Consider the following 11,438-nt stretch of genomic DNA (forward strand, 5'->3'; position numbering starts at 1 on the left):
CGCTCCTCTCGATAAGGAAGTGGGAAACCTCACAGAGACGACGGGATGCTTTTTCTGAACAAAATGTCGACGTGAAGCAGCTGCAGGGCGCTGGGACCGGGAGAGGAGAGCTGTGTGCAATGCAGGGCTGGGCAGGGGCAGCAGGGCGCTGCCAGGAGGGCAGGAGTGGAAGGAGCAGGAGGCGCTGCATTGCCCCGCACTGCTGGTGTCCCCGCAGCCCCACGCAGCCCTCACGCGCTCAGCGGAAGCCATCGGCTCCATGCCGGTGCTGCCGCAGCACAACTGATACCACGTCGGCTTTCGTTCTGTACAACTGCACTTTCTATTTTACGGCAGTGAGAACTGGCCTTGGTTAAGAGCTGAGAGCTGCAGCCTTCCTGAAGAACCCTTCCTGCTGCAGCTGAGGGCCCCGTGTGGACCGGCGCTGCGGTGCTCACGTTCACTTGCTGCCTCATTACCTGACTTCTCCTTTTCCTCTGGCAAATAATGAGCACGCGCACACTTCTGCAGAAGGAAGGAAGGAAGCCGGGGGTACTGAAATCAAGACTCGAGTCTCAGTGGTGTGGATGAGTGAGAGGAGGTTCTGAAAGCAGCAAAGCTGGGACCCGCAGCACCAGGTGCTGCTGAGTGCAGGGGGGCACACGGGGGGCACGGCTCCCAGCTCTCACATTGCAGCACCGTGGGGCTGAGTGCTGCTCATCGGTCCTGAGCCGCTCATCTCAGGAGAAGTTCTGCTGCTGTCATTATTGGGAAGTTCTGTGTTGGTTTCTTTTTGTCGCAGCCCCCGCCGGCGCTCTGAGTCGCGCGTCCATCGCATCGGGTGGGTTTTTGGTTCTTGGGAAGCCTTCGTGGTTGGATGGCAGCAGTTGGGCTGTGCTGGCAGCTCCAGTGCCCACACTGCCCATAGAGCCACGTGAGCCGTGCTCCGGTAGCTGCCCGGCGAGGCACGCGCCTCACTGACTGCTCTCCCAGCGATGTCCCCATGCTGCTCCTTTCCGTGTCACACAGTTGCAGTTCACATCTCCCCTCCCCGTTACCTTTTAACCGAGGGGCACTTTGCAGAATTGCACGCTCTCAGAGGTGGGCAGGGCTTCCACTGTGGCCCCTGAGGGTGAGGAGAGGGCAAGGAGGGACAGAGTTAATGCAGACCGGGCGACAGGGAGTGTAAAAATAGCTCTGAGCTCGTTGGTGTGCGCACTGCAGGCTCACTGTTAGTCATCAGCCTGCCGGCCTCTGCCGCTCCAAGGGATTGTTTTACAGCACTGAGATCTGCCATGATTTCTGTAGAGAAGGGGTAGGGATGGCTGTGATGGGTGGGGTGCTGCCCCACGTGGGAGCTGGTGGCTGTGGGTTTGCCTTCGCTTCCATGCTCAGCGCTGTGCAGGACCTCGGTTTGGATGAGATCAGCGTTAATGGACGGCGTGGGCAGGCTCCTGTTTCTGCTGAGCGTGGAGCTGCTTTGCTGGGAAGCGTTATGATGAGTGTTGTGCTTTTATTTTCCCATTCCTCATCAGGGACTGTGAAGCTGTGAAATGGCAGTGATGGGGATTGCGTGCCATGGAGCCCCCGCTCCGCCCGCCAAGCAGCAGCAGGAGCTCAGTGCCACCAAAGGGCTGCACGAGGCCGTGAGCGAGAAGCAAAGCAGTGTCTGCAAAGTCGAGGATTCAAAGAAAGCCATCTTCCATAGCCAGTGGAAAATCCTCAACGACGTCATCACCAAAGGAACAGCAAAAGAAGAAACAGAAGGAGGCTGCGCGTCCATCTCCATTATTGCCCAGGCAGAGTGTGAGTAGCAGGGAGCGCTGCTCCTCGTTGAGCAGAAGGGACGCGGGAGGCGGTGTGCGGTTTCACTCTCCTGGGGAGCCCAGCTGAGATCTATTTGTAATCCCATGTGGGCTGGAGCTGCTGACACATCCCGGGCTCTATTTAGGCAGCTCATGAAACCTCTTAATAATGTGACAGCATTATTGAATGGCACGGAGTAGCAGAGTGGTGCGTGGCTGCTGCACCGCGCTGCGATGGCTGGAAATGCATCTCGCAGTCTCGCTTCTTTTCCTGGCTGGCTGCTGGGGGCATTCTAGAATAATAATAATTATAGAAATGCTGAGAGGTGGTTGGGTGGGGGGCAGCAGGGGGTCAGGCGGTGCTGTGGCTCTGCTGGGTCACCATGTGGGTTGGTACGTTGGGAGGGGGCTTCCTCAGTCCACTTCTTACCGTCACGCTGGACACGCGCCATGATCCTGTTTTCTTTCACATAGGTGAGAACAGTCAGGAGTTCAGCCCCACTTTGTCAGAGAGATCCTTCATTGCCCACAGCAAGCGTTACAGGTGAGAGATCCCAGAACACAGAGTGCACTGCTGCGCCTTGCCCTGCCCGGGTCACTGCGCTGTCAGTGCTGCCCGCTCTGCTGCTCCAGCTGGGAGCTTTGAAATCACTGAGCTGACTCGAGGGACGGTCCGGTCTGGGTCTTCTGTTAACAGAGCAGCACTGATGCTTTTGGAACTTCATTACAGCATTCTCTTTGGAAGCTGTGTGAGGCACAGGGTGCTGTGAGGGCCGTTCACAAGAGCAGGAACTGCTGCTTTTCTGGGGAGGGTAAACAAAAGGGGATGAGAGAAGAACCTCTACTTAGTAACAGCATCAGCAACAGGGCTGTGAAGAGAAACAGCTCGAGGGAGGAAAGTGAGGGTCGCTGTGACTCTGCTTCTCTGAAATATTCTGGGCAGGACCCCCTTTTTTTCACCCCATGCCCCTGAGGGCACAGAGTGGAGGGCTACGAAGCCCCCCTGAAGTGGGGAGGTGGGATGTAGGGTTGAGTTCTGTTTCGTGGCAGCTGTCGGGCACTGCTTGCTTTGACATTGCCCTCTGCCTCTGGTGTTGTCCTGTAACAACTGAAGCAGAGGGAACCGTTCCTCAATGCTTTGCCCCCCAAACACTCCTCATTTCTTCCTAATGGCACCACCTGCACTGCTGTGCCGTGACTCCGGAGTTGCAGTTGCTCACAGTGGAGGGAAAGGAGCGGTGCTGCAGTTCCTCGTCCTGCACATCTCAGCAGGCAGAGCTGCTTGGTCTCCTCATCCCCGCGTTTGTCGCTGTTAGCTGAGGCTGTGCTTTCCCCATCCCATCTAAGAGCCCTCCTGTGTGTTGGTTTCCAACAGCCGCTCAGATAGCCTCGACCAGATCCCAAACAATGTGGCCCATGCGACGGAGGGGAGGATGGCTCCCACCTGCTGGAGGGGGAGGCATCGTGGTAGGGCGAAGAAGAAGCGTCACAAGAAACGATCCAAGCTGAAAATACAAACAGTGGCTGCTGGCAGACCTGGCCCCAGAACTCCGGAACAGGAGAGCTGCACTCCGATTCCCGTCCAGGTGAGAATTCATGGGCACTCGTTGCGTTGCTGGGACCCCTGCAAAGCGCTCAGCACTCCTGCTTACGTCTGGGCAGCTGTTCTGAGGCTCCTGCTCAGCTGCTCTGTTCTCTTGTGTTTCTTAGGAGGATGAAACGCACCACAGTGCTCTCTACAGAAACAGCTTTTGGTTATCAGAGCTGAACAAGAGCTTGCTTTATGATCCACCCCCGTTTGAGAAGCCCGAGAAAGTTCTGTCCACAGGCAAGCTCCATTCAGTGGGCAGCCAGCACAAAACTGACTTGCACAAGCTGATAAGCCCTGTCCAGTGCCTTAATCATGTCTGGAAACTGCACTACCAGAGGGACAACGTCCCTCATCCTGAAACTCTCCGTCCTTTTCCATACAACATCGTGCCCCCCGCTTTCCCACACCTGGACAATCCTATCCATCCCATGAAGCTTAATGCTCTGGAGACGTATTTCCACCGTGATCTCAATTACCCAGACAGTGAGCATCACTTGTCTGGCCTAAAGTTGGGATACAGCTTCCCCAAGTGCGTCAGCCAGTCCATGAAAAGCAGCTTGGACAAGGTTTCTGTGGAAGAATACTTGGTGGACGCCTTGAAGGGCAGCGTGAGCCTCGGGGAGCCGCAGAACTTGGCCAGCCTTGCCAAGACGTGGAGAGGAGGCAGTCTGGACCCAAAGGAGCAGTTTCAAAAGGCAGATGAGAATGAAGGCGTGCTGCTCACTGAGGTGATTTCCTGTCCTGCACATTTGTGTCGTGGTAGGCACAGTTTCTCTTGGGCTTCAAAAGAGAGAGAACCCATGTCCTTCTGTCACGAGGCTGCCTTTTCCAAGGGGACGTTGGTACGGTTGAACACTTTCAGGTAGAGGTGTGACTCTGTTTTTTGAAGGGTATGAAGTCCTGGCCTAGTTTGGAGATTCTCACTTGTCCACTCATTTGCCAAACACGTGTGCTTGTGTATGGGAAGTATTTCTGAGCACTGGTCTTCCCATTTTGTTTCACCTCAAGGCAGCAACAGAAGAAATTTTGTTCATGGATTTTTAAAGAGAAGTGATGTTATTGTGCTATTTATTGGAAATTGGTGAACTCCACCAACAGCAGCTAAAGTTTCTCTGCTTGCTTCATCTTGTTTTGTGGTTCTTCTCCGCCAGAAACTAAAGCCAGTGGATTATGAGTACCGAGAAGAGGTTCACTGGACCAAGTGCCACGGCTCCCTGGGCATCGGCTCTTTTGGAGAAGTGTACAAAGTAGAGGACAAGCAGACAGGATTTCAGTGTGCTGCCAAAAAGGTAATTACGTGCGAGGAGGGGGGGTTGTGTGATGCAGGAGGCAGGGCTCTGGAAAGGGACGCATCCTCCTGCTGTGCCGGCTGCGGTGCGGCCACAGCGCAGTGACGACGAGAATCCAAAGTGCTTTGTTTGCACGTAACGCTGGCGTGGTTCCATCACCTCTGTGCAACTGCTCCTCAAATGGCTGCAGCAGAAAGCTGAAAAGAGTGTTTGTGTGTGTGTGGGGGGGGGGTTGTATTGAATACAAAAGTGCGACTTGTGAAAATCCACCTGAAAATGTTCACTCGTTGTGTTGGCCGCGGTGTGATGGCTGCGCCGTGGAGGCAGGCAGGAGGTGAGGCTCAGCCAGGCTTCCTTTAACCATTCCATTTTTTGGCTGGATAGAAACAGACGTCGTTACAGCACACAGAAAAGCGTGACGGGTGTCACCAGATCCGTCCCTTCGCTCCTCCAGGTGCAGGTCGAACACTTCCGTGCAGAGGAGTTGACGACGTGCGCGGCGATAATGAGCCCTAAGGTTGTGCCGTTGTACGGCGCCGTGAAGGAGGGACCTTGGGTGACCATCTTCATGAAGCTGATGGAGGGTGAGAAAGGAAAGGCGCAGCACAGTGACACGGGCCTCTCCTCCCTGCCCCGCTCTGCATTATTAATTCTCGGGTGCTCCAGGCCTGTCCTTGTGAGCGTGCTGGGAAGCTGCCTGCTGTCCCTGTGGGTGTGCGGCTGCTGTTGCTGTTTCTGGGCAGCGTTTCCAGCCCGGCCTCACTCCGTTCCAACTGCACGTTCTCACTGAAACACAGAGCTGCTCCTTTCTGGTTTTGGTGCTGTGTTTATTTGTGTGTGTTGCCTGATGGCCGAGAGCTCTGGATAGACAAACCTGGGTGCTCCTTTGTCACCCAAGGCTCCTCCTGCAGCCAGGCTGCTGGCAAGTGCAGCCCGGGGACCTGCAGCGTGAGTCTGATTGCACAGTGGCTGCTTTCAGAGCAGAACAACACTGTGAAATGGATGCAAAGCGATGGCCTTTGTGGAAGGCACCAGTGTCCTTGTGCTGTAAGACCTCTGGGAACAAACAAAGGGAATGGATCCGGTGTGGGAGATGAGCACTGTCAGAGCTGGCAGTTCTTTCTCCTTTCCCTATCACAGTGCTGATGATTCTGTTGAACTCTCCTCAGCTGAATGAACACAGACTCTGTGTTCCCTTCCAGGCGGATCGCTGGGGCAGCTAATTAAGCAGAGTGGCTGCCTGCCCGAGGACAGAGCCCTCAGTTACCTGGGGCAGGCACTGGAAGGTCTGGAGTACCTCCATGCTCAGAACATTCTCCATGGAGATGTGAAAGGTAGGAGGCTGCTGATGGGGTCGTGGCCTTCCTTCTTACCAGGAGCCCACAGCTGGGGATTACTGAGTGACAAAAGGACGTTGGATGAGATCTTCAGCTCTGCCTTGGGGATTGGAGCTTGGCTTGGTCCAAAGCAGTTGGGCGTATCGATAGGATTTGTCACCCCTTCCTTTCTGGTGTCCGGGTGTGGGATGGGCGGCTCTGACACACGGCCAGGACGGCTCTGGTGATGTACAGTGAGGCTCCGTAGGACTAACAGACCTTAATGTGGTCTTGTTAATAAAGTAGCTCTGTGGGTTTGGGGCTGTGTTTCCCTCTGGGTGACCCCATGAAAGGGCACTGATGAATTCAGCACCTCTTGTTGGCAGCGGAAAACGTGCTTTTGTCTGATGATGGGAGCAGAGCTCTGCTGTGTGATTTTGGCCACTCTGCTCACCTCCATCCCGATGGCCTGGGGAAGCGCTTGGTCACAGGTAAGGCTTCTCTGCTTATTGTACAGAATTGCTCTACTGACTCTTTCAGAACCTTTACATATGGATAATTTTCAAGCTACCGTATTTTCCAGACGTAACTTTCTCATAGGTTTATTAATTCTACTGTGACGTGTGCTACTGGCAGCTGAAATGACTGCAGGTTTGGAAGCTGGTCCTTCTCTTCCAGTCTGGAGGGTGTTGTGTATTTCATGCTACATTCTGTGCTTCCTCCCTGTGAGAAAGCATGTCCAGACTTCAATATCTAACTGGGTGCTCCTGTAGCCTCATTAAATAGCTGGGGCAGAATCCCAACCTCCACCAAAGGCAGAATTCCTCCCTGATTTCTGGGCAGTGGAATGGTGAAAGAAGAGGACGTGTTTCCTAATGCTGTGTTCACCAACGGAGGGTTATGGTTCCCCTCCCATGTGCCCTGGGAAAGGCAAATTAATACGTTTCCTGATGGGTGAGGCCTGTGGGGCGTGGAGCTTTGGGTGCTGCTGTGGGGTGAAGCTGACTCCTCTCTCATTTAACTGAAGAGCCAGGGAGGCTGCCCCATTGTCCCAGCGGTGGGACAGCTGTTGGCACACGGTGAGCTCTCATTTCGATGCTGCTAGGGAACTACGTGCCGGGCACAGAGACACACATGGCTCCAGAGGTGGTCCTGGGGAAGCGCTGCGACTCCAAGGTGGACGTGTGGAGCAGCTGCTGCATGATGCTGCACATGCTGAACGGCTGCCACCCCTGGACGCAGTATTACAATCATCCCCTTTGTCTGAAGGTAAGCCACTCCGATCTCCAGCAAAAGGCACTTCAGCCTGGAGCAGCGCAGCCACACAACAGTGCTGCCAGGAGGTCTCTGAGATGACGGCAGCCGTGCTGCACAGCGGGCATTTCTCACTGCTGCACGCTGCTGTGTTACATGGACTGGGGCTGCTTCTTTCCTATGGTGCTCGGGTGTGACCGACTGCTCAGCTGTAGGCAAATTATGGCTCAGGTCGGTAGTGTAATGCTGGCGTTACAGTTGGGAGCACTTTCAGGATGGGAAGAACCTTTTTTGCAATCAAATGAAGCCTCTCTGGTTTAACCTCTTTCGCTTCCTGTTTGCTGTGCAGATCGCAAAGGAGCCGCCGCCTCTGAGGGAAATTCCACCTTCCTGCAACCCCCTCACTGCTGAGATCATTAAAATGGGCCTGGAGAAGGAGCCTGTGCAGAGGGCGTCTGCGTCAGAGCTGAGGACCAAGGCCAGCACTGCGCTGCAAGAAGGTAGCAGCCTGCCACCCCTCCAGCTCCTCCCTGCTGGCACAGTGGCACTCAGTGCCCTGTCACCGTTCCTCTGGGCAGTGGTGGTGCTTTTTGCACTGCATTCTGCTTTCTGCTCAGTCTATCGCTTCGATTCAGCACTGAGGTGCACTTTGGGTTGAGAGCTCTTCCCTGCATTGAAAGAGATTGATTTTACCCCAAAGGGACCCCAAGTAGGCTGTGATTTCCTATGTGCTGTCACACTTTTCCTTGTCTGCATGAAGCAGACGATGCTGTGCTTCACACACACTTGTGAAGGTGTTCAGTGTCTGCTGCCTGGAGCCTGCTGTGCAGCAAAGCTGGGAGCAGAGCTGCAGCATCCTCGGCTGTAACTCGTGCTTGTGGCCCCCTCCCTTCCCTCTGAGACAACCCATAATTTCTATCAGTCCTGCTGCAGCGCACCAAGAGTCTGTGGGCTTCGTCTGGTTTTGTCTTCTGAAAAATCTGGGCATTTTGCAGCAAGAGACAATTCAGTAACAGGAAGCCTTTGCCTCTCTAGGACAACATTTGTGTGTTCTCTGTTTTTGTAGTGGGAGGTGTGAGAAGCCCCTGGAAAGGCGAATACAGAGCGCCCAGGCGTTTGGCACTGCACAAAGAGAACAACCCCCAGACGTCCCTGCCCCCCACAGCGAGCCCCACTTCGGCTGCTCCTGACCCGGAACCGGCAGCCCGAGGCTGCAGTGCCAGCCCTGTGCCACCACCAGCCCTGGAGCGAGGGAGGCAGGGCGAGGGAACCCGCTGGAATGAGAGCAGGGATCTGTCCAGGACCTGGGATCCTCCTCCTCTCTCCTCCGCTCCCCTCCCCTTAAAGAGCTGCAGCCATACAGAGAGAGCAAGCACCATTTCTGAGCAAGAGCTCCAGCAGCTGGAAATAGGTACGGAGCGTGCAGCGGGTGCTCAGCTCAGCTGCCTGTCCTGGCTCGGTTCTCATGGCAGCAGCGATAGCTGCCGCGTGCAGAGGCGCTGTGTTGGGTGCTCCACACTGGTGTCAGTGTTTGCTCTGCAGTGCTGAGGACGCTTCGGGGATTAATTGTAGTGTCTGGGATTGGAGCAGGAAAGAGTGAAAAGAATCACTGGAAATGTTTTCTTTTCCTGTCTGCTTGCAGAGCTGTTTCTGAACAGCCTTTCTCAGCCGTACTCACTGGAAGAGCAGGAACAAATGCTTTCGTGTCTGAGCATTGACAGCCCGTTTGTGTCAGACGCCAGTGAGAAGGTGAGCAGCGATGGGGGCCAGGCTCTGCTAACCTGCACCCAGCGGTGCTACAATCTACTTAACGCCAAGCTTCGTTAGTTTGGTTTGCTTTAACCCTGCTGCGTGCAGGGTAGGGAATACCAGTAGAAAAAACCACCTGAGTGAGCCTTGTTGAGCCAGGGATGGGTGTGATTTGACTGCATGCCCTTCGATCGTCATTTCCAAAGCCAAGCAGTGCGCTGTGGGACGCAGCTCTGTGCTTCTCTGTTTCCTTTGCACAACACCAATCCCCAGCAGCTGCCCTCGTGCTTACCAACACACTGCTGTTGTCACACTGACCTCCCCTGACTCAGACAACACAGGCTCTTCTAAGCAGTGCAGCTGCTGCTTTTCCTTTGCGTTATCTCTTAATGAAATTAGATTTATCTGATGCTTTATTGTGCTGTGGGTGTGGTGAAAACCCCTTTTTTTTCCCATCTAACTCTTCAGCCGAAGAGTTTGACTATTGCAAACAGCTGTTTACACCCGCACAGCACTGCTGTCGGTCCTTCCTGGCTGGTGGGTGAGTGCTGAGTAACTCAAGGCCCACCCCAACGGATTTCTGCCTTGTTTCCCCTGGGGCTGTTCCCTGCTTGCTGTCCCACAGGAGCTCCATTTCACTGGGAGTCTCTGATGGCCTCATGCTTCCTCCTGCAGAACTCCATGAAGGCCTCCCTCAGCCTGCGGGACACCATGAGCTCCGGCATCCATTCCTGGAACAGCCAGACAGACGGACAGAGCTTCAGCTGGAACAACGTGCTGAGCCGCGGCCGCCACACGGACACCCCCAGCTGCTTCAATGGTGAGCCCCCCTTCCTGAAGTCAGCAAGCAGGCACATACATACAGCTTCCTCGCTGCCCGGCGTTGTCCTGGGCCCTCCTCAGCCCTCAGCTGCTGTGTTACCAGGGTCAGGGCTGCCATGGGGCCACGTCTGCTCCCTGCAGGTGGGTGGGGGGCACTCGAGTCTGTGTAGCCAACTGAAGGCCACAGATGCTCCCGGACCCACCGAGGCTGATTCAGCTTTACACCTCATGCATCTGCTGTGTGCAGGAGTAGGTGCTGCACAACCATTCATTTCTACAGAGCAATCCACGCTGTGCAAATCAGCACGTCTTCAGCTGCTTTCTCGCTAGGCCCAGCTCTGCTCTGTGAGTCACCTTTGTCTCCAGCAATCCTTTGTGCCAGGACCTACCTGAACAAAATCCCTGATGACAGAAGAAGCACCTTCGATGGCTGTGCCTCGTTAGTCAGTGCTTCTGCGTGGGACTGTGAAGCTGCTGTGCCCACAGCAGGAGCTGAGGACTTTTCTTGTGTCTTTCAGGAGTGAAAATCCAGATCCAGTTGCTAAGTGGAGAAAATTTGCACATCAGGGATTTCCACAGGACAAAGGTGGGAGACATTGCCACTGGGATAAGCAGCCAGGTGAGGCACAGGGCCAGGGCTATTGCAGTCTTTTGTTCAAGCCATTTCTTCTATCCTGCAGCTTCCAATGCCTTAAAACAGTGAACCAGGGACTCTAGCAATGCACTTAGTAATTTCAATGCTTGTTGATAGGAAAAGGTATTTTCTGAATGACAACCACTGTGTGCATCACAGTCGAGCTCCGTCTTTAACAGCACCTCCCTGCTGGGTTCCTGGGGCTGTGATGCTTTGCTAAGGGATGTGACGTGCTGCTCAGCTCTGTTTGCTCTGCTCCACAGATACCCGTCCCCGCCTTCAGCCTGGTGACAAAGGAAGGCCGCCCCATTCACTACGACATGGAAGTCCCCGACTCGGGGATTGAGCTGCAGTGCACCCTGGCCCCGGATTGCAGCGTCAGCTGGGCGTGGAGAGTCAAACACGGTCAGCTGGAGAACAGGCCGTGAGGCCGCTCCTTTCGGGAGGTTTTTACCTTGTGAAATGTGGAATTGCAAAAGCTTCCAAGCACCCCTGCCATGGAGCACCGCGCGCTGGAGGCTGGTGCTGAAGTAGGATAGCAGCTCAGCACGGTGCTCTCACCTCGCTGCTGTTCCAGCCCTGTTCAGGACGTGTCCTGAAGCGTAGATGTTCCCCAGAACAGTGGGCAGTGCTTGTTTTGGGTGTGCTAGATTGAGCTTGAGAATGGGAGATGGAGATTCCTGCTCTTCAGAGGAATGCGAGTGTCCTTTTCAGGAGAACGTGGAGACTGGATGGGAGCTCCTATTGCTCAGCCGAGGGAAGCCGGTGTTCCTGGGCTGGAAGGAGGCTGAGCGTCTTCAGAGCGGCCGTCAGCGCCCAGGGGAGCAGGCTGGTGTCCTCCGGGCTGGAGGAAGGCCAGAACGTGGCTGCAGGCTGTGGTGGCAGCACCTCTGCCCGAGCCTTTCGCATGGGGAAGACACAGCAGTAACTGCCTGGGTTCTGGGTTTCACCTTCCACACAGACGTTTCCTTTCTGAATCACAAAAGAGCTTTGTTTCCA

The 11,438-nt window shown here is 55.0% G+C and overlaps 1 protein-coding gene across 1 annotated transcript; it reads left to right on the top strand.

Annotated features, from left to right (window-relative positions):
• Positions 1-1,532: 1,532 nt before the first annotated feature.
• On the top strand, positions 1,533-10,867 carry MAP3K14 (mitogen-activated protein kinase kinase kinase 14; the record flags this gene model as incomplete). Its single annotated transcript, XM_079547324.1, has 15 exons — positions 1,533-1,785; positions 2,259-2,328; positions 3,160-3,370; positions 3,495-4,103; positions 4,527-4,664; positions 5,119-5,248; positions 5,867-5,998; positions 6,367-6,471; positions 7,086-7,249; positions 7,584-7,734; positions 8,301-8,645; positions 8,877-8,983; positions 9,659-9,803; positions 10,324-10,424; positions 10,703-10,867. The coding sequence occupies 15 exons, from the start codon at positions 1,533-1,535 to the stop codon at positions 10,865-10,867; spliced, it is 2,826 nt and encodes a 941-aa protein (XP_079403450.1).
• Positions 10,868-11,438: the final 571 nt, after the last annotated feature.

Source organism: Tetrao urogallus (genome assembly GCF_951394365.1).
Source record: "Tetrao urogallus genome assembly, chromosome: 26".
In the NCBI taxonomy this organism is placed as follows: Eukaryota; Metazoa; Chordata; class Aves; order Galliformes; family Phasianidae; genus Tetrao; species Tetrao urogallus.